This window comes from Siphateles boraxobius, unplaced genomic scaffold, assembly GCF_051911475.1.
Source record: "Siphateles boraxobius isolate OS27281-9 unplaced genomic scaffold, OSU_SipBor_1 6, whole genome shotgun sequence".
Taxonomy (NCBI): Eukaryota; Metazoa; Chordata; class Actinopteri; order Cypriniformes; family Leuciscidae; genus Siphateles; species Siphateles boraxobius.
The window spans coordinates 11747996-11769820 of NW_027509186.1; the positions used below are offsets into that span (position 1 = coordinate 11747996).

Consider the following 21825-nt stretch of genomic DNA (forward strand, 5'->3'; position numbering starts at 1 on the left):
TCTGCTTAACACTTACCATCACACTCACCCAGATCGTCCAGCTCCAAGACCCCGTGGAAGACCTCGTCGTCCAGGTCCTCGCTTCCGGAGCCGCTCGCAGGAGGGGGGCTCTGTCACGGAGCGCGCGGCTGTCACTGAGCGCACGCCTTCACCTCTCCCCGATCTCACACGCTCCTTGTCACCTGAGTTCTAGAACTGCACTTCCCATCATTCCCCTCTGCTATCATTAGGTTCCATCCCTGCCTGGTTTCTCCATTCAGTCTCATCACTCCCACCTGTTAATCATTACCTACCCTTTATCTGGACTGCTCAGTTCTATGTTCTTTGCGAAGTCTTGTTTTGCCACGCTACATGCTGAAACGTGTGCTTTTTTTTATGTCAGTGATTCCTTGTTTTATTACCTGTTTGAATAAAGTGCTGCAGATGGATTCGACTGCCTCTTCTCCGTCATTACATATATATATATATATATATATATATATATATAATATGTGTATATCTAAAATATATTTTTATTTTATTTTTAGGTATTAGATAGTTGGTTTAGACTATTAGGTACTGTGGAATTCTTTCAAAGTCAGACTGGGTATTTTTTCTTTCTTACATAGATGGAGTCTCCAGTGCCTGCAGCTATCTTCATAACTTTCAAAAATTACACCATGGAACTAAACATGACAAATACAACACAAGCTCTCTGTGAATTTACAGCTAATAATGTTTTCATATTTGCATACTCACTAGTCTTTCTCATCAGTCAGGTGTTGAATTGCTTCACAATGCGTGTGTATTTCTGCACTAATCAGCGTGTCCAGTCCAGCATCACGGTTTACATGAAGAATCTGGCCACAGCGGACTTCTTTATTACCCTTAGTTTACTTTTGCGCAGTGTTTCCTATGCCAATAATTCAGAGATAATGTTAAATATTTACTGCAGCTTTACAGGAGCAACTGTCTATGCAAGCATTCTCTTCATGGACGCCATTGCTGTAAACAAGTACAGCAATGTCATTGTCATTGTCATTACTTAATTTCTCAGCAGTACCAAAATGTGAATTTTTTTCTAGGATGAACATTTGTAATGATGTCATGCTCCTGCTGCAAAAGTTTCAGTTTCAGTGTGCTTTCAGTGTCATTGTGCGTGTCAGCTTGATGAAGAGATACTCTACAGCTCATCTACGGCAGGCCAGACCTGTGGGGATATGTGTTGCCATAGAGCTGTGTTACATTCCCCTCCCAGTCTAGGGGTCAGGAGGGGAGATAACAACCCACTTAGCAACATTGTGATGTCCCAGATCCGGCCCACATCTGGCACATGTGGAATGATGATCTGGCCCACATGCAGCGTGGAATGACGGACCCTTTGGTGGCTCACTCCTGTTTGCCAGATCTGGGCCACAAGCAATGCCATGTGTCAGCCATGAGCAAAGAAATAAACCAGAACTGGACCTTATCTGAGCCACAAAATCTGTGTATATTAAAAATGGAGTAAACTCGGCATTAATAAGACTGTTAACAAGCAGAATCACTGAAGAAGATAAGAGAACAGAAAAAGAGACGAGCAGACACACAAGAACTACAACTGACTTCCAGCCACAGCCTTAGATTAAATCATCTGAAGATACAAGAAGACATTAAATATCTGAAGATCGCAGCAGAGGAGGATTAAAAAACTCCACAAACAGCATTACCAGCTTCCCTTATTACTAACCAGATTGACGTCTACAAAAGTTTTTGAGAATTAACAGGGGTTTAACTCTGTGTTTCATTTGAAGTCACCATAACAGTGATTAGTGTTTCCATTAGTTGGGCTCTTAACTCTTATTATATCTTTTTTTTGGGTTTTTTTTTTTTGGTTTTTGGCTGCTGTGGCACTGTGTTTGTTAAATACATTTGCAGCAGCAAAGAAACCTAAAGTGAAACGAGATCAGGTGATGATGGCTACTTGTTGATGGCTTTATAAACATCATGAAATAGACTGATTCACTGATGTCTTTTGAATCTAACAAATGTGTTGTAGCATTAATATATTCACATCACAAACCCTGTGTTACTGCAGCCAATTAGAGTACTGTAGTTAGACTCCGGGCAACCCGGACCGGGATGAAGAAGCTCTTTCCCCGGAGAACGGCCGGGTGCAAAATTTAATAAAAATCCACTGCACTGCCCCTCTGCATTACATCTGTGGTTACGTTGGTCCTAATGGTTTAGTCCCCAGACCATCCGGCTGGCTCATCCACACCATCAGACTTGGGAGGGCGCCGGGCGAACTGAATTGCATAGCCAAGTTCAGGGGTATCTGGTTCACCACAGTGATAGCTACTGGTGCTCCTGTCTTATGGGCAGAGATCAAAGTCCTACTGGCGAAGAACGCGATCAAGCCGGTCCCTCTAGCCGATATGAAGTCAGGGTTCTAAAGTCCCTACTTCACTGTACCCAAGAAAGGCGGTGGGTTACGGCCAATCTTGGACCTGCAAGTTTTAATTCGGCCCTGCACAAGCTCCCATTCAAAATGATCTCACAGAAACGCATTTTTGAATGCATTCGTCCCCAAGATTGGGTTGCAGTGATCGACCTGAAGGAAGCGCACTTTCACATCTCGATTCTTCATCGACACAGGTACTTCGTGCACTTTGCTTTTGAGCGTCAGGCGTATCAGTACAAAGTCCTGCCCTTTGGGCAACTCAGCCTGTTGGGGCTTCAGGTGTTGCTTCCTCCTGGGCGTTGGCTCAAGGCACCTCGCTGACAGATATATGTAGTGCTGCGGGCTGGGCGACACCCAAAACGCTCGCTAGATTCTATAGCCTTCATGTAGAGCCGGTATCCTCCCGTATACTCGCCCCAAGTGGCCAGTAGCGCAGGGAACCCTCTCAAGTGTCGGCTTGCTACGTCATTCTCGCCTGGTTGGCCAGATACGTGCGTCTATTTGCTCCAGTGTTTTTTCCAGAGACGGCTAACCCTGTTGAGTTCCTCCGTCACCTCTAAGGCAGTCAGATGTTGCGGAGCGGCTGACGCCAGGCCTGACACTTTTTTGCATTGAGGAACCTGTGCTAGGCTGGGTGTCCATATGTAGCGGCCCCTGCAGCGACCCCATAGACTTCCATATGTTGCACTACCCTGCTTGGCTAGTCAATATGTGTTTTCTCCACATGTTACCTCCATCCGGGCAGGTCGTGGCATCCGCAGCGTTCTTCTTCCCTTAGGAAGGGCACGCTTTCCCAGTGTTATCCAATGTTCTCACTGAGTGGGTCATGCGGAATATCAGTGGCCAGTACTCTCCTCATAAGCTTCTGCCCCTAATAAAGGGAGAGACGTGAGGCTTATGCAGGGCACTGGAAGGGCCAAAAACATGGCATGTTGGTAGGGATCCCATTTCTGTCGGATCCCTACGACGAACGTTGGAGTGGAACATTCCCTGAAAGAGGGAATGGAGACGTTCGTCCCGTCGCCATGTTGTTGTACCATCGCTGCAGACCCTGGCTCGACTCCTCAGCGAAAACCAAAGATGCGTTGCACCTGCTGCTCATTATATACCCGCACTGCGTTATAGAAGCAGCTGGCACATTTATCGCATGCCAATGTGCATTGGCTCTTTAGTTTCTCTCAAAGTAATTTGGTCTCTCTGCGAAGATCCCATTTCTGTCGGATCCCTCCGACGAACGTCTCCATTCCCTCTTTCAGGGAACTCGGGTTACCATACGTAACCGAGACATTTTCTGTCTTGCAATTTATGTCATTTTAAAAATTGGAAATTTGCGGAAATAAGTTAATGCAGCTTCTTATTTACAGTACATGAGGTAAGCACAACTGCTTGGTTTATATTTTTAATGTAACTGTATATAATAGGCTACATAATATTTTAAATCGGTATTTATAAACAGTGAATTTTGAAGTGATCTCTTCTTGTAAACTCAGAGATGTGAGTTCAGACGGCAATTAAATCACCACAAGACCATGGTGTTTGTCAAAAATCTGTAGGTAATTCCCCCTGGGATTGTTATGCGGGAGGTGGGAGAAAAACATTGACATTCTGGATTCGGACGGCAATACGATCTCAGACTAACCCCTGTAATTGGTGAAAATATATTACTACCCCCTGAGAAACAATTACGTCTGAATAGGGCTTAAGGCTAGGGAGAAGTGTTCCTCAGCACAGGCCTTTCTGAGTGTGCCATTTATACAATGAGTTGCAGCTGATGGTACTCGTGAGAGAGTAGGAAAGAAACAGAGCACAACACAGGGCACAAAAGCATTTTCTCACAACAAATGATATTAGAGCACCCTGACACGTACACCCCCACCACTAATAGGTAATTCTTGATTAACTACTTCTTCACTGCTGTTAACTACTAAGGAAGACGTGTTAACTAATCAGTATGTAATATAATTTTATGATTGTGTTAAGTAACAGTTAGTTAATCAATAACTAATGAATTTTGTCATACCTCCTGAAGAACTACTATTAATTATGTACGTATTAAGGTTTAAGAAAAATAACTAAGAAGTAGGGCTGTGCAATTAATCGAATTTCGATTTGGGCTCCCAACGATCTCCAAAATAGTACAATCGAGTAAAAACGATTATTTTGCCATGTTCTGTTTTGCAAGAACACTTGAATGACACGCGCACACACACTCGCACATCCGCCCCTCCCGAAGCCATAAACTCTCTCAGCCTACACAGTCAGGGAGGCAGGTCGTGTGCATGTCACCCGCTGGAATTTAAAAAACTTAGCGCGAGTAAAGATGGCAGAAGGTATAGGGCAGCCTCAGCAGCGTTTGGTGAGCAAAAAAGGCAAAACCAACTCCGTTGTCTGGGAACAGTTTGGCTTCGGGGAAACTGACGACGAGCAGAAACATGCTACGTGAAAGGTTTGCAACATGGTAGTGGCTGCAACGAAAGGGAACACCACGAATTTGTTTAACCACTTGAAAATTAAACACAGATGATCTATGATAATTTAATAAAGAAACAGCAATCCGCAACCCCCTCAACATCCTCCGTAACCCAGGCATTCATAACAGACACACTCTACAGCGCAACTCCCTATCAGTTAAATTCGGAAAGGCACAAAAAAATAACTGAGTCTGTTGCCTATTATTTACCTAAAGACATGCGCCCGATTAGCACAGTTCACAACTCTGGATTCAAGAAAATGATCAATTTGTGGATAAACGTTATGCTTTGCCAACTCGACACTATTTCTCTAGAGTTGCTCTGCCAGATTTGTTCGATCAATGGCAAGCAGAAGTGGCTAACAAGGTGACCAAAGCAGAATACTTTGCAATCACAACGGATATATGGTCTAGCCGAACCATGGAGCCATATATTAGCCTCACAATCCACTATATAGATGCCGATTGCCGTTTGAATACCAAATGCCTCCAAACGGCGTTTATTTCCGAAGACCATACGGGCCAAAACATCGCTAATGGACTGAGGGAAGTTTTGGCTGCATGGGGTTTAAACGAAGAAAAGCTAATCTGAATCACTTCGGACAATGCCTCAAACATAAAGCTGGCGGCTGAGCTAAATGGATGGATAAGGCTTCAGTGCTTCGGCCACAGACTCCACTTGGCTATAGGTGAGTGTGATAAGTGATATATGATATGTGGTGATTTAATTATAAGTAAAACAACAGCAACAACAATAGTAGGAAATAGGAATACTAATAAATAATAATTTGTCAGTTACACCGTGTCCTAACTACACTCGATGCCGCGACGCGGGATAAAAGGTATATTTTCCGTGTTAATCAGAGTTTTGGTTTTTAACACGACGATTCTATTTTAGAAACTGTTTCCATTTTTTTTGTGACTTTGCGCTGGAACAACAAACAAAGTGTGGCAATGATAATCTTAGGTAATGTTTATGTGCTTTATTTAATGTTAAAAGTGTGTAATGTGACTTTGAATATCATTTAGTGCTCCCAGCTTTGTTGCTGTAAAAGCAACAGTGGATAATTCAAATCGTCGTGTCTAGTGTGGACAGACAAATTATTTGTCGCTGGAATCTTATCACATCACATCTGGTTAGGACACGGTGTTAGACTACTACTATTACTAGCTTAGGCTAATTATATACTATTATACTTTAATAATAATAATAGTAATAATAACAACACACACCACAAATGGAAAATAATGCTTTGATGAAGGTTGTGATAAACATAGTGATGCTAAATATGTATTTGTTGTAATCTTAGAGAATGCAATGTAGGATCCCAGGATTGACCGGGCGGTGGGGGTCTGCAAGAAGGTGGTCAGTAGCTTTTCCTACAGTTGGAAAAAGAAGAGGGCTCTGACAGAGGCTCAGAGGCAGATGAACCTGCCTGAACACTCACTAAAGACTGAATGCCCAACTAGATGGGGATCTAGGCAGGCTATGGTCGAGAGAGTCCTTGAACAGCAGAAGGCCATTGCCCAGCTTTTCTCTAGTGACCGGAAGGCTAGACATCTCACCCTCACATGGCAGGATATTGATGTGCTGGAGGCCATCAACAAGTCACTCAGCCCTCTGGTTGAGTTCACTGATGCCTTTCTGGAGAGAAATATGTCAGTGTTTCTTTCCTGAAGCCAACCCTCCACCTCTTCAATAACCAAATATTGGAAGTGCAGGAGGAAGACACAGACCTTGCCAAAAGCATCAAACTGAAGATAGTAGATCATCTCAATGACAAATACAGTGACACAACAACACAAGAACTGCTGGACATGGCCTCTGCCCTGGACCCAAGGTTCAAACTTAAATATGTCAATGAAGACAACCGAGGGTCCATTGAAGACAGACTGATAGCGGAGATGAAGACTGTCATCATGGTAATAATAATAATAATAAATATAATACTAATTAAAAGATATTGTGAACATTAATACCACAATGATTAGGTCAGGTTAAAAATAAAATTCCCAAATTTGTAATTTGTTCCCTCCAGGAGAACGTCCCTCTTGAGACTGCAGCAACACCTGCTGAGGATACAGAGGATGCTCCAAAGAAGAAGAAGGGCCTAGGGAGCTTCTTCAAGGTCACTACAGTCACACCTCTTCAGCAACAGGACCAGGCCATAGCTAGTGAGCTACAGTCTTACCTCCAGAGGGAAATACTGGATGCTGAGGAAGACCCACTGAAGTGGTGGACAGAATCCCAGAGGATATACCCTCGGCTTTCAAACCTGGCAAGAAAATACCTTTGCATTCCAGCTACAAGTTCCTCTTCAGAGAGGGTCTTTAGTACAAGTGGAAACATTGTCACCTGCTTGCGTTCATCCCTTAAACCAGATCATGTTAAGAGACTGGTGTTTCTGGCTAGAAACCTTTAAGAGATTATTTTAGCAACCCTTCCAGCATGTTGACTTAATAATTTGCATGTTGTCTTTTGTTAACTTATTTGCTGTTAATGCTTGGGCCAGATGGTGGGCCAGCCTTTAATATTCGTGAACTGAAACAGTATTCTAAAGTGGAAATAGGGAACCCATTAGTAATTAATAAATAATTATCAAATAATTATCCAGGAATTAGGCTACTTATAACCTGAAACAGTATTCTAAAGTGAAAATATAGGGAACTTATTAGTAATTAATGAAGAATTATTAGATAATTCTTCAGGAATTACTTAAAACCTGAAACAGTATTCTAAAGTGAAAATATAGGGAACCCATTAATTAATAAAGAATTACCACATACTTCTGACTCAAAACAAACTTACTGTAAAAAAACAAAAAAACAAAAAACAACAACACTATTATTAACATAATCATCTTAACCTTTGAAAATACATGACAATGACTCATTTAGGCTACATGATCTTCCTTTATTTCAAATGAGAACATCTCTTTATACAGCATATATTTTATTTTGTTTTAACATATACAATACTGCCTACATTTAAACTCGTTTAACAAAGATTTTATAATCTTAAAAGTTAATCTCTCCAGGGTTCTGAACGCGGGTTCCATTGTGCCCCGTCCCTGAATTGTGTTCAGGGGAAGTCAGGAAGGCTTTTGAGGGGAGCTAGGTCTGGTTGGGCCAATAAGGGGCAACTATCAAGACCTGCTCCACTCCTGACCTGGCACAGTAGGAGCAAGCGACAGGTGCACAAAAGCACGGCTCAACACTTCATGTGAAGATCACTTAGCTACAGCCACTTTCAAGAAACTGCTGAAGACATATATTTTTCGGCAGCACCTGATCCAATAATACTAACACTTTCTCTTCTATTCTACTATTTCTAAAAAAAAAAATAAAAAAAAAAAATAAAAACTGAGTTAAATTAAACTGAGAGGGGTCATAGCACTTATGTATTGTTGTCCTACTGTTAGTTTAACTGCTTCTAATGTTCTCATTTGTAAGTCGCTTTGGATAAAAGCGTCTGCTAAATGAATAAATGTAAATGTAATGTACAGGAGCATTTCTGCTCAACACTTGAGTGTGATGAACTTAATCACTGAACTTGAGCAGGCGTCAAGCAACAATGAATCGCATTGCCGCTATTTTTAGAAGGCTCACTGGGGAATGCATTTCTGCGGGGCCTCGGGGGCAGCTGAGAGCAGGTGTCTGTCCAAGGGTTGTCCGCTCAGACAGAATATAAGCAAATGGCAGGGGGACGAATCTGGAGAGGCAACAGAGTAACTGTGCGGCCCCAGAGTGGTCCCGACCCAGCTGGACTGCAAGGGGATGGAGTCTCCACTCTCCCTGGCCATAACTGCGTGAGGCTCGTCAGCGGCACGATTGAGTAGGCCGGGAAAATAATGGAATGAAGCATCCTCAGAAGCTTCTGACTCCAAGGAGGAGGTGACAGGTGAGTTGCGGCATGCGAGGGAAGCTTACGCAACGGTCATAATGTCTGCCTTTTCAGACCAGTACCAGCTCGCAAGAATTTGAGGCACGAATGTTCATGCAGTCGGAGGTCGCCCAGGCCTCCATTAAAGCACGCCCTTTGTACATGGCCCCTCTGTCGGTGAGGGTTTGGCAGCAGGCCGGGTGAACTGTTGTCACACAGAGTGTGCTGCTCTGCCACGGTCACCTCGGGACTCGATCATGAAGCTAGTGCTGAAGCGGTCTTCATATGGAGGAAGCCAAGTGGGTGCATCTGCCATGTGCCCAAGGAGCCTCTGAAAGTTCTTTCAGTAGGACCCTTTCTCACTTCTATACACACCAGCTGAACACACTCTCGTTGGAGAGACGTGTTGGACCGAGTCCACCTCCAAAAATGAAAGAGAGATACTCAACCCATGGGCGAGATGAAGACCTGAAGACCCAACTGGCTATGGAGCACTCGAAGGGAAAGACTCTGTACTGATACTTCAAACCCTCACACGCAACTCACAGGATGGCGTGTGGTGCGGAAGGTAGAGATTTGAAGCACATGTCATTCAGGTCAGATGCTGCAGACCATCTTGGGCCAAGATGGTCACAACCCACCACCTAGTAGCATGAAGAATGAGTTTACAACAAGTGGCCTTATCAACCAGGCTGAGCCAATGATGGCGCTCCTAGACCACGAAGGTGGACATCGCCAGACCGATCGTGCACACCACGACACTCGGAACAGTGCGGTGCTCACCTATGAGCGCACTGTCTGGGCTACCCTCGTGCATGTCCATGGGTGCTCTGGCCTGACAGACCTGTAGCAGTGCCATGGCACGCAAGAGGAGGCGGCTTGCCCATAGGGTTTGTAAACTCTGCCCATCGGAACGGACGAGAACTCACGGGCCTTAGGCGGGGATGAGGATCCCTCCAAAAGGGAGCGGCCGCCAGACACAGGTGCACCTGTGTCGTGACAGACCGCTCAACTGGAGGGACACCCTCGCAACCCTTCACTGCTCCTCCATCAAGGGTAGTGAGGGGGAAAAACTATTCAGGCAACTTCTTGCAGAGAGAGGTGCTGTCCACAACCTGAAAAGTTCTCTGTAGCAATGTTCAGGGAAGAAGGAGGTGGGAACCGGCGAACAATCAAAATAATCTCTATTTAAAATAAACAAACTAAAATACCGCCAGCAACCCCTCGCGGACGACTGCTGGCTTACCCAAAATAAACATAATGGCCAGCAGCCCCTCGCGGAGGACTGCTGGATAAAATAAAACACAAATACAAAAACAAAACACAACTAAAATACAGGCCTGTTCCTCTTTCGATCATCAACGTCGTCGCTCCTCCTTTATGCTTCCGCTCCTCCGTGAGAGATGCGAGACCGGTGTGCTTCACAGGTGTTGCTCATTAGCAATCGCACCACCGGCCTCGCGCCGTTCTCTCACGTCCCTCGGCCGTCCTGTTCGCCACACTCTCCATGCACTTCAGGAAAGAAAAGCACTGGGGCGGTGAGCTGAGAACCAGTGTGGCCTGCCCGAGATACCAATCCTCCAACTGAGAATGAACGGGACACAGTGGAGTTCCGCTCGAGCCCGGCAGCCTCGGCGGCCCGTTTCATCATAGCTGACATTTCTGGATCTGGCTTGGGCAATGTTACAGTCCCAGAGGGAGATAACACAGCCGAGTCGTCCTCTCCAGAGGCCAGCTCACCCTCCGATGCTGCTATTGACATCTTATCCTCTGGGGGAACCCCAATTGAAACAGCTGATCGGTCCATTACAGAGGGACCAGCACACTCAACAGGAATTCAATCGGCTGCAGTGTGATGGAGGAGTGAGGACCTCACAGGGAATGGTTACCGGGCGAGACATCCATCACTATCCTCCAATCACCCATCCCACACGGCACCCGGGGGTGGGGCATGGTAATGGGGACTCGCGCTTCACGGACAAAGGCGAGTCTCGATCTCAAAACCGCGACAGTCATATTCCCGCAATGAGAACATGAGCCGTCCACAAAAGCTGCTTCAGCTTGCTGAACATATAAATATATATATATATATACATATTTATATACACATAAATATATAGCTCAAACACGTGATGCAAAAATTGTGACCGTCAGAGAGGAAAAGGGAACGACCGCATCCAGAAACGCACAGGTGGAATGACATCTTGAAAAAGACGCAAACGTACCCGTGTTGCTCTTTCAGGAAATAGAACCCATCACCAGTGCCGGAGCACACAGGGGAATGACCGCGGCAACACTGAACAGTGAACTGAAACAGTGAAGCACTCACTTTTCCGCCTTCTAAACAGTCGTCAACACACACAAACCTTTATAATTTGTTGCTGTTAAAACAGCAGTTGAGAGCTCAAAGCTCGCGATCACCACTGCACTCACGCCGTAGAAACCACCAGCACTGGGAGAGTCTTCCTGAAGAACACAGACAGACTCGCTCAACAACAGCATTCTTCAGAGACATCAAATGATCGGCTCCGAAGCGAAAGGCAACTAGTGCATGCATCCAGTTCCGCATTTATATCCGTGCCGTAGGGGCGGAGTGTGTGTTGCGAATCACGCACACCAATTCCATTGGCTCGTTCAATAGTACTCGAAGATGACTGGCTCCCTGGCGTGATCCCATTCAGTCGACGTAGACTACGTCTGACGTTATCGACTGAAAAGGAAACTGCTTAAATTCAGACCACTGCCCTGCGTTTCACTTATAGCCCAAATATGCTGTGACTGACTCCAAAACCTGCCCATAAACAAACAGTGCACAGCTCTAAGAATATGTTTTTACATCTGATGTAAATAGATTTAGAATCTTTTTTTATGCAAGGCATTCAACGTTTCCATCAAGCAAAAAAGCTAGGTAAGGCTTACTGACATAGCGTCCTTGTATGTTGCCTTGCATAAAAATTAAATAGATTTACAGCGCACTAATGATTTTATAGATTAAAAAAAATTTACACAAACCTGTATTTCGCAGAAGAACTGGACCATATCAGCGGTGCTGGAAACCCTCCAAAAGAGGATGTAAATGCCTGCGCTCTTGCATCACCAAATTACTGTAAAATTTAAATGTAGGCTACCGCGATATTCCCAGAACTTGAATGGTCCAAAAGAAGTTTAAAATGTATAATAACTAAGTATAATAATAAGATGTAATGCACATTATTTTAAGCTTTGCTAATCAAATAAAAAGTTTGCTTATTTGCAGATCAATATATAGCCTATAGGTAAATAACCTATCAGCACTTATCTTTCTTATAAGTGCTGAAGAATGACTAAAACTGTCTAGAAAAAATAAAAACATTGATTATCAGGTGTGGGGGTGGTGAAGGTACCTTTGTACTTTTACTAAGGTAAATTTGAAAATGAATAGGCCTAATTATAATTTTACTGGAGCAATATTTTATTGGGGTATCTGTACTTTTACTCAAGTACTTGATTTGTTTACTTCATCCACCACTCCACTGCTAAAAAAACTCAGATTATTGTAGTGACGACTTTGTATGACTGTTCATTAGTAGTTACTTAATAATTATTTTTCTTGAACCTAAATTAGCAGATAATTAATAGTGGTTCTTCAGGAGGTATGATACAATTCATTAGTTATTGATTAACTAACGGATACTTAACGCAATCTTAAAATTCTATTACATACTGATTAGTTAATCTCCCTTAGTAGTTAACAGTAGTGACTTAAGTGTTAACCCTCTGGGGTCCTTCATTTCAGAGTCACACTCAGGACCTTCGGGTCCAAATGGGCCGGAGGGGTGGGATTCATATTTATTAAAAGAAAATCATCATTTTTTTTTACTTGTTTTTTATAATATTTTTCTTTTCTTTTTTTGGTGTTTTGAGATAATTTTATGATTTATAATTAATATTTATGCAATAAATATGACCCATTTTCCCCCAATTTCCCCCCCATTGAATATAATAGAAAATTATAAAAAAAGATATATTTTTTTATTTTTTTTAAAGCTGTATTTCATTTTAGAGTCAAGCCTAGACCTCATGAAAGCAATTTTTGAAATGAGATGGATGCCATCTGGTGGACAAACTGAGCATTTTAAAAATGCAAAACACATATGAAATCTGAATTTTTTAGTTTGTTTATGTATAAAAGTGTGTTTGTGTGTGTGTGTGTGTGTGTGTGTGTGTGTGTGTGTGTGTGTGTGTGTGTGTGTGTGTGTGTGTGTGTGTGTGTGTGTGGATGTGTCTGTTTTGCACTCTTGATGTTTTATAGATTCACCCCTTCACTGTTGTGTGCTTTTTTTCTGGATCGTGGCTGATTTGTAGATTGTACGCACAAAAAAACTCGGTATTTTCACATTTTTGCCAATTTCCCATTACTTTCCTATGCCGGGTCCATTTGGACCCGAAGGTCCTGAGTGTGACAATTTTTTTTACAACCACTTTGATTATTCAATACCTGTCCCCAATTTTTTTGGGTGTTCATATACCAAGTACCAAAACCCTCACCAAATTTCAGACCAGTCCGATGAAGCTATGATTTTAAAAAAATTAATATTTAAATGTTTCGGGTCCATTTGGGCCGAAGGACCTTAATAAAGAACTACCTATTAGTTCTTCAGTAATTCCTTATTAGTTATGCAGTAAGTAAGAAACATTATTGTAAAGTGTTACCATTCATTCATTTTGAAATAATCACTTATTTTAAGGCCGAACAAATGACTTGTCCAGCAATCACTTGAACTATCAGCTATGCAGCTGATATTAAAGGGCCCCTATTATGGATTTTTGAAAATGACCTTTCATGTAGTGTGTAACATAGCTCTAGGTGAATGAAAACATCCTGCAAAGTTTTAAATCTGAAAGTGCACCGTATATAAAGTAATTGTCTTTCAAAAGTAAGAGTCGACTCTGAGTCATTGAAATGAATCATTTTTCAAACGAGTCATAAGCCGTTTCGTCGTGACGTCAACAAGAAATATTAGCATATTGGTCCGCCCACTTATTGCGTGCAGACACCAGGGAAAACTTGAACCTCAAAACACTGTAGCTGATTCCTGTGGATACTGGATAGGATCATGTCGAGAAGATGCGGTGCTCTACAATATGAAGGTAAAGACAGTTTTTTTTTTCACTGCCCAAGGAGGAGCATGTGAATAATCAGTGGTTAAAATTAATCTTTACCAAGATGTCACAGCAGTATAATCCTAAACTTTTGCTGTGTTCCCTTTATTTTACTGAAAGTTCTTCTCAAATCTCGGAGTTCAATGCAGGATTCACAAAACGCTTGCTAGTAAAGTAAAGTAAAGAAAAAACTTAGTTTTGAGTTTTATATTGTGTAGGTCTTGGTATCTTGCTAACTGGCTAACTCATGTTATCACTGTCTTACTGAAATACTTCTGCTAATCAGTTGTGGGCCACTACCTAAAACTGTGTCTATTAATGCAGTTTGTCTGAAAGATTAAGCATGGAGCAAGATTTGTTTTACCAACTTTTATGTTACATCAGTCAGTCACGCTAGAGCTCAGCTAATGTATGCACTGTTATTGATAGTTTCCACATGTTCACCGCATTAAATTAGAAAAATACTCTGTAAATATGTACAAGTAAAATAATCGGTTTATTGATGGACATGCCCTTGTTAATGTTGATGGTAAGGAATTACAGTTGCATAATGTAGGCTCAAACTGAGTAGTATATCACTAAGAAACGTCCTGCTCGATTCGTCCTTGCGATGGAGGTTCGGGTTGAATGAATAGTTCTTCGAATGTTTCCTCTTTGGATTTGCGCTCGGATTTATATGCTAAAATCGACGTCATTGTTCGTTACTCTGTTTACTAGTTTACACATGAGTTACGGTGTAGGAAGCCTCAGGACAAGCAGAGCTGACATTGTTATGGCAATGGGTGTTTTTGTTTTTGACGCGCGCTGTATGCGGTGCCCAATCACAACAGACTGAGCTGTCTGCCCAATCAGAGCAGAGTAGCTCGCGGAAAGGAGGGATTCCTTGTGTTTGTGGATTCGAGTCATTTGAGAATCATTGAAAATGTGGTGATGTGCAAATGTATGAGAAAACTAAACAGTTTTTTGACCTTTGATGCATGTAAACCTGTTGTAGGAGACTCCAAAACAACATTAGAAAACTTTAAAATAGCATAATAGGGGCACTTTAATATCCAAACTATAGTGAAAACACTATTTATTAGCAAGGTAACTAGATCAGCAGTTTAAGGCATTACATTTGTAAGCACATAACACAAGGACACTTCTTTTTAAATAAAAACAAGACTTTATTGATTATTCTAACACATATAACTAATATCTAACACATAAACACATGCACACACATATTCACACGTGTTGCAGAAAGAAAGAATGTGAGGAAAGAGTGAGCTGAGGCCCCATCCACACTACTACGTTTTAGTTTAGAAACGGAGACATTTTGCTACGTTTGCATCTCCCGTCCAGACTAAAACGGCAAAAACGAAGACCTAAAACGGAGAAGTTTAGAAACGCTGCCGACCCCGTTTTGCATTTTGAATCTCCAGAGGGCATTTCAGTGAAGACGGGTCAAAAAGGAGGACTTTAGAAATGATGACGCAGAGGCTCACGCTCGGCTCTCTGATTGGGTGTCATACAACGGAAGAAAACATACAACAACAGCCTGGACTACCAGTTACGTTAGTGCAAGTAAATTCTGCATTTTACAATGCTATAGCTGCCTACATGCGCCGGAGTCAAGCTATTATTCGAGCGATCTGTGACAATTCCCGTGTGCAGCGGCGGTATCGACCGTTCATGGAGCGTCGGTTTTGGGTTAAGCCAGGAAGAACCAGCGAATGGTGAGATAATTTTATCAAAGAAGTTGTAGTTCCTGAGGAATGGTGCGAAAACTTTCGAGTGTCCAGATCGGCACTTGTCAATCTCAGCGAAATCTGAGGAATTGTCAATCTGTTTCCTGTTTACTCCGGCACGCGCATGCCCAGTGTAGGTGAATGATGACGTGATCCGCGTTTTCAGTCGTTTTAATGTGGACGGAGATCAGTTCTAATACGTAGCTATAACGCTGGTGTGGACGGAGATCGGATTCGTTTGAATTCTCCGTTTCTAAACTAAAACGCAGTAGTGTGGATGGGGCCTGAGAGTGAGATGATAAAATCCCAAGTTTCTATGTGCACTTTTAAGACCTGACCTGAATGAACCATCAATCATTAATTTATCCCTTCTATCATCTCTTGGGGGGTTATTAAATTTTATATCAATGCATCAGTTCAGCTAAGAGTCTGGAGGCTACTTGCGTTTGTCTTTGTGTTCCTGTGGGCGTTCCCTTTGTCGGCGCCCTTTGCTCGTGGTGTAGTGCTCGTGGTTGCTTGTGGTGTGTTGGCGGATCTATGGAAAATCTTGTTGAAAGCGGGTTTTGCTGTTGAATCGTTGACTGAAACTTTGCAGCAAAATTTAACTTAGAACCGGGACTCTCAACGGAAAAGAAAAGAAACTAAATAAGAGAAAGAAAGGTGAGGCGAGAGTAGGTGGATGGCTTGAATTAAATATTTAACCCATGTTCTTCTGATCTTGATCTGCCTCTTCGTCTGCTCATCTAATCGTCTCGTCTAATGCTTTGTTTGTGTCCTAAGATTTTAAACTCAAAAGTTTGTCCAGCCTCCACTATGCTTCGCAGCCAAAGTAACTCAATCGGAAGGAAGTGCAAACGGCCCGAACAAACTCGAGACCACATGCTCATACAAAGATAACACAATAGGAGTCTCAGAGCTCTGCAACCAAACCAAGAATAAAACACAACCGAAGTGACAGACGTCTTCTACGTCCTTTGGAAGTTCATACAAAGTGGATTTGCATTTGCAGCACAACATTTTTTAGATTTTCTAGTTGACAAAACAAAGCAATCTCTTCAAGTCCACAGAAACATCAGTGTTTGAGGGTCAAAGTAGACTGAGCAGACAGCCAATGAAAACCAAAGGCTGGTATTATGCAAATGTGACAAACCTGTGTAGGTTTGTGCAGGACATAAGACTGGAATTACCGACAACTCATTTTAGCAGATCAGAATCGGTTCTTTCTTCTGGGAGACAATAACTCCATTTATCATGCACTTTGAAACTTTGCAGACATTTTACATTCAAAAACATCTGTTTTACACAATACATGAAAGGTAATATCCAAAAAATCATAATAGTGGCACTTCCGAAGAGCTGATACTGGAAAGATTGTAGGCTCAGTCCCAACAGTGTGTGATCCATGACAGCATTGTGACTCATCACAGCTCTTAAACCCATGTTGCTCCATGAGTCACGGAAATAACAAAGGGATCCAGAAGCAAATGGAATCAATGAGAATTTATTAAAATAAAATAAACTCAGGAACACAGTAGAGAGATGGTCTGATGTTGTAGACTGCAGGTGGTAGATAAGCTTTGGCAGCGCGGCAGACTGCAGTGGGCTGGCAGCTTAGACTGTTGATCGGAAAATCCAGATCCCAGAGAGCAAGAGCAAGAGCAAATGGCGGACATGAACCAAACAGCAACCTGACAAAGACTGTCGGCAACACAAGGGTAGATATAGGGAGAGATAATGAGTGTCAGGTGAGGTTGGCCTGATTAATGCAATGTAATGTAGTTAATGTAATGAGTTGCCCAGCAACACAGGCCACAGACAGAAACACAACACATGCAAGGATGAACACACAGACCCATGAACTGTGACATCATGTCCCTGTAATAAGTCTCCTGTAATATTTGGATGGACACATCAGACAAGTGTTACATGTTTGCATGTAAATAAATGCAATTTAATGTATTGATAGTGCTCTTTACACTCAAGAGCAGGGGTATTCAATTAAAGTTCCAAGACGCCCGGTCTCTATATTTTTTTCCTTCCCAGCAGAGGTCCAGAAAATACTTTTTTGGAACAGTACTTTTCCATTGGGGCAGTCGTGTTTGTAGAAAGACTTTGTAAAAGAAAAAAATCCTTAACACTCAAACACTTAAATTGATGTCTAAAAATGTTTACCAATATTTACAAAAAAAGTCAATATCTCTGGATATGAATTATAAAAGCTTTGATCAGAAGTTTTATCAGGCTATTTTTTTTTTTTTTTTTTACATTTGGACACCTACGTGTTTGGCACATAGAAGGCATTGAGACTTACTAAAAACGTCTCAGGTTACAACTGTAACCATAGTTCCCTGAGAAAGGGAATGAGACAATGCGTCAATGACGCTTTGGGAACGCCCCTGTGTGAATGCATCTGAGCACTTGTGTCAACTATTCCAATGGCAAGAATGAACGTCACGGGCGGGTGATGTCATGACCAGGAAAGGATAAAAGCACATCCGGAATCGCCCCATGTCAGCTTCAAAAGGGCCAAAGCAGTGATCACAGGGATGTAGGAGGTATGGCAAAGTGACGCATCGTCTCGTTCCCTTTCTCAGGGAACTATGGTTACAGTCGTAACCTGAGACGTTCCCTTTCGAGGGAACTCACGATGCGTCAATGACGCTTTGGGAACGAGAATGCCCGAACGCCATACAGCCGAGAACCTGTTGTGTCGCACTGTCATGACATGAGAACTCTGGACCCTGGGGTATCAATGTCCAGGTCATAAAATTGGACAAACGTAAGAGGTGAGGACCAGCCAGCTGCATCACAAACCTCCTGAATAGATACCCCTGACATAAGGGCCTTGGAAGCGGCCATACCTCTAGTAGAATGGGCTCTGGTAAACAAAGGTGAAGGATGGCCCAGAACCTCATATGCAAGAGAAATAGCCTTGACTATCCACTTGCTGTCCGTCTGTTTAGATGCAGGAAGGCTTTCTTAGGTGGTCCAAAGCACACCAACAACTGATCAGACCTTCTCCAATGGGAAGCTCTGTGTACATATGTGTCCAGTGCTCTGACTGGACAGATGAGGTTCAGCTTTTCCTGGTCCGAATCTTTGAAGGGAGGAGGACAGAATGCCTGCAGAATGATAGGCCGTGGTATGTTGGTATGAACCTTAGTGAAGTATCCTTGTAGTATAGTATCCTCAAGGCAAGTATCCTCAAGGCATGACGGAGAAACCGACAAAGCCTGTAAATCTCCTACTCTCTTTAGTGAGGAAATAGTCAGAAGAAACACTGTTTTGAGGGTCAGAAATTTTTCTGAGACAGACTCAAAAGGCTCGAAGGGAGCAACAGAAAGACCTTCTAGAACAATAGCCAGGTCCCAAGCTGGGATTCTGGAACGAACTACAGGCCTCAGCCTCAGGGTGCCACGGAGGAAACGAATAATAAGAGGATCTTTTCCAATAGATGAGCCCCCAGAGGGGGCATGGTAGGCAGCGATAGCCGCAACATAGACCTTCAGAGAAGAAGGGGATAGCCCTGCCATGAAGCGATCTTGCAGGAATTCAAGTATTGGACCGATGGTGAAATTAACTGGATCCCACTGTCGCTGGTGACACCAAGAAGTAAATACTGTGCCTGGCCATAAACTCCCGAAATGTGCTCCACCACCTCGGTGTGGAGCCTCCATTCCCCAGGCCTCAGCCCCAGTATCGACAGGATGTCTGCTCCTACATTCTGATGTCCTGGAACATAGATTGCTCTGAGCGGGGCTGAGCGGGGCTAGAGCTGCATCTACGTATTTCGTGAATGTACGGGGAGATAGAGCTAGACCGAATGGAAGAACCCGATACTGGTATGCTTCGCCCCCCAAAGCGAATCTCAGGAACTTCCTGTGTTGTGGGAGGATGGAGACATGGAAGTAAGCGTCTTTCAGATCTATTGTGACAAACCAGTCCTCGGACCTTATTTGGGTCACTAACTGTTTCAATGTCAGCATCTTGAACTTCAATTTCTTGACTGAGCTATTGAGAAGACGAATATCTAAAATAGGACGCAACCCCCCATCCTTCTTCGGAACAATGATGTACCGGCTGTAGAACCCTGAGTTTCTGTCGGCCGGAGAAACCAACTCTATAGCCTCTTTCGCTAACAGTGCTTTCAACTCTTGCTCCATTACCAGAGCCTGCTCCGGGTGTACCACTGTGAGTAGCACCCCGTTGTAGCGTGGCGGACGAGAACCGAACTGGATTCTGTACCCCTTCTCTACAAAGTGCAGGACCCATTGAGATATGTTTGGCAGAACCTTCCACTCTGACAAATATTCTACTAAGGGAACCAGCCTCTCGAGACTGGCTTCTGGTGTAATAATAGTCGTCACTTTGGTGAACTGGAACATACTGGTAGGAGATACTCAAACTGACTGATTTTCGCGAACCCGACACCACGTCGTGACAGAGACGTTGGGTCTGAGATTCGCTGGAAACCGCTGCGCCCCGAAGCACCGAGGGTTTCGGGGTTGGCCGAATGGCCTCCTGAGGGCACCGAGGTGGAGCGGGCACCGTATAATGAGGTGAACACCGCTCCACCTCCACCGCACCCGCCCCCTCGCTAGTCTCCAGGTCCCTCAGCAGGTCAGCCTGATACATTTGTAAAATGGCCATTGTATGTCAGCAAGCGCCGGCCTGACCTGCTGCCGCGTATGCTTTACCCATTAACATTGAAGATGTTTTTAACGGTTTAGGTTACTAGTTAAATTGTATCTTCAATGCCCAACATTGTATTTGCAGCACATTACACACAAGAAAGGGATTAAATTGTGTGGGCAAAACCACCAAATTCTTATTTCACGATATGAGAAATTGGATTTCACTATAACGATATATATCATGATATAGTTATTTTGTTATTTAAAGTGTAAAGTGCTATTGATAGTGCTCTTTACTCTCTTTTCAGGTACCTGAGGATTGTCCGGCCATTGGAGACTAATGGACTACTGACAGTTCGTATCGCCCGCCACATTTTTTGCAGCTATTTGGCTCTTCTTTTTAGCCATATGTTAAGACTCTGGGGCGGATCTAATCCGTGGGGAATTTGCATATCATAATTAATAATTGGTAATTAATAATTATTCATACATGTTTGGATTAGATCAGTCTTACATGTTAATAAAACTCCCGATAAGGGATGATATGTCATTTTACCTGCATGCATGTCTGTGTATCCTTGCACTTAACCACAAGTTGATTGCAATTAACTACACGGACCACGTCTTACAAAACAGGCTAAATTAATTAGCTCAATTGTCAGACTAATATTTGTGGGAATCCACAATATCATCTTACTTTATAGGATTTCAGGAAAAGCAATTCTGTGGCCACAAGAATTGGGTTTCCTGCCCTATAAACACATACTCTTTAAAGTATCTTTAATTTGTAAGCTTGTTGCTATAAGATCTTTTGACACTTAAGGGACTTGAAAATGAGCAAAAAGGCAGTACATCAATCAAATGAATATAATGAATTTAATGAGGCAGAACTACTTATGTATTTACTACGGTTACATGGGATATATGTATTTACAAACATAATAAACAACAAAACACGATAAGGCATCGATGAACGAGAAATGCATAGAGTGTGGACAATGGAAACACGTGTGAGAGGGGAAGAGGGAGAGAGAGAGAGAGAGAGAGAGAGAGATAGAGAGAGAGCATTGGCAACATTCACCCTGACAGTCCCCTGTCTGTAACAACACAAAAACATCATCTTAATGCTTCTTAGAAGCTCTATAAAGAGATATACTTAAGTTTCTGGGTCTCTCTGTGTCGCGGCATTCCTGCGCGTGCGTGAGCGGAGTCCTTTAGGAAGCGTCACTGGGTGCTGCTTGGCGCGCGTGTTGAACGGAGTTTCCAAGTCTTTGGGGTAACATTACCAAAGGAAAATAGTTCGGCTAAGTTCGTCACTTTGTGGAAGTGAACAGAGTCGACTACGGAAAACAAAACTTTGACTAACAAAGAAAAGAAATAAAGATCTCTACGGGGAAATCACGCGGAGTTAACGTCACATCTTTGCATGGCTGGTGAAGAAGCGTGTGTGCGTCTCTCGCCACGTGGTCACGTGCGCGTGTTTCTCCTTCAAAACGACCGCGCGCTCGTTTAAAGGTCCCTTGTAGATGGATTTGCTGAAGAGA

At 43.1% G+C, this 21825-nt stretch overlaps 1 protein-coding gene across 1 annotated transcript in view; it reads left to right on the forward strand.

The window, feature by feature from the left end:
* Positions 1 to 671: 671 nt before the first annotated feature.
* Positions 672 to 21825, forward strand: part of LOC143715698 (putative G-protein coupled receptor 34) — a 36006-nt gene continuing 14852 nt past the window's right edge. The window contains exons 1-2 of the mRNA XM_077207453.1: positions 672 to 994; positions 20590 to 20660. Coding sequence (XP_077063568.1) covers positions 672 to 994; positions 20590 to 20660 — 394 coding nt within the window. The remainder of the gene's footprint in view (positions 995 to 20589; positions 20661 to 21825) is intronic.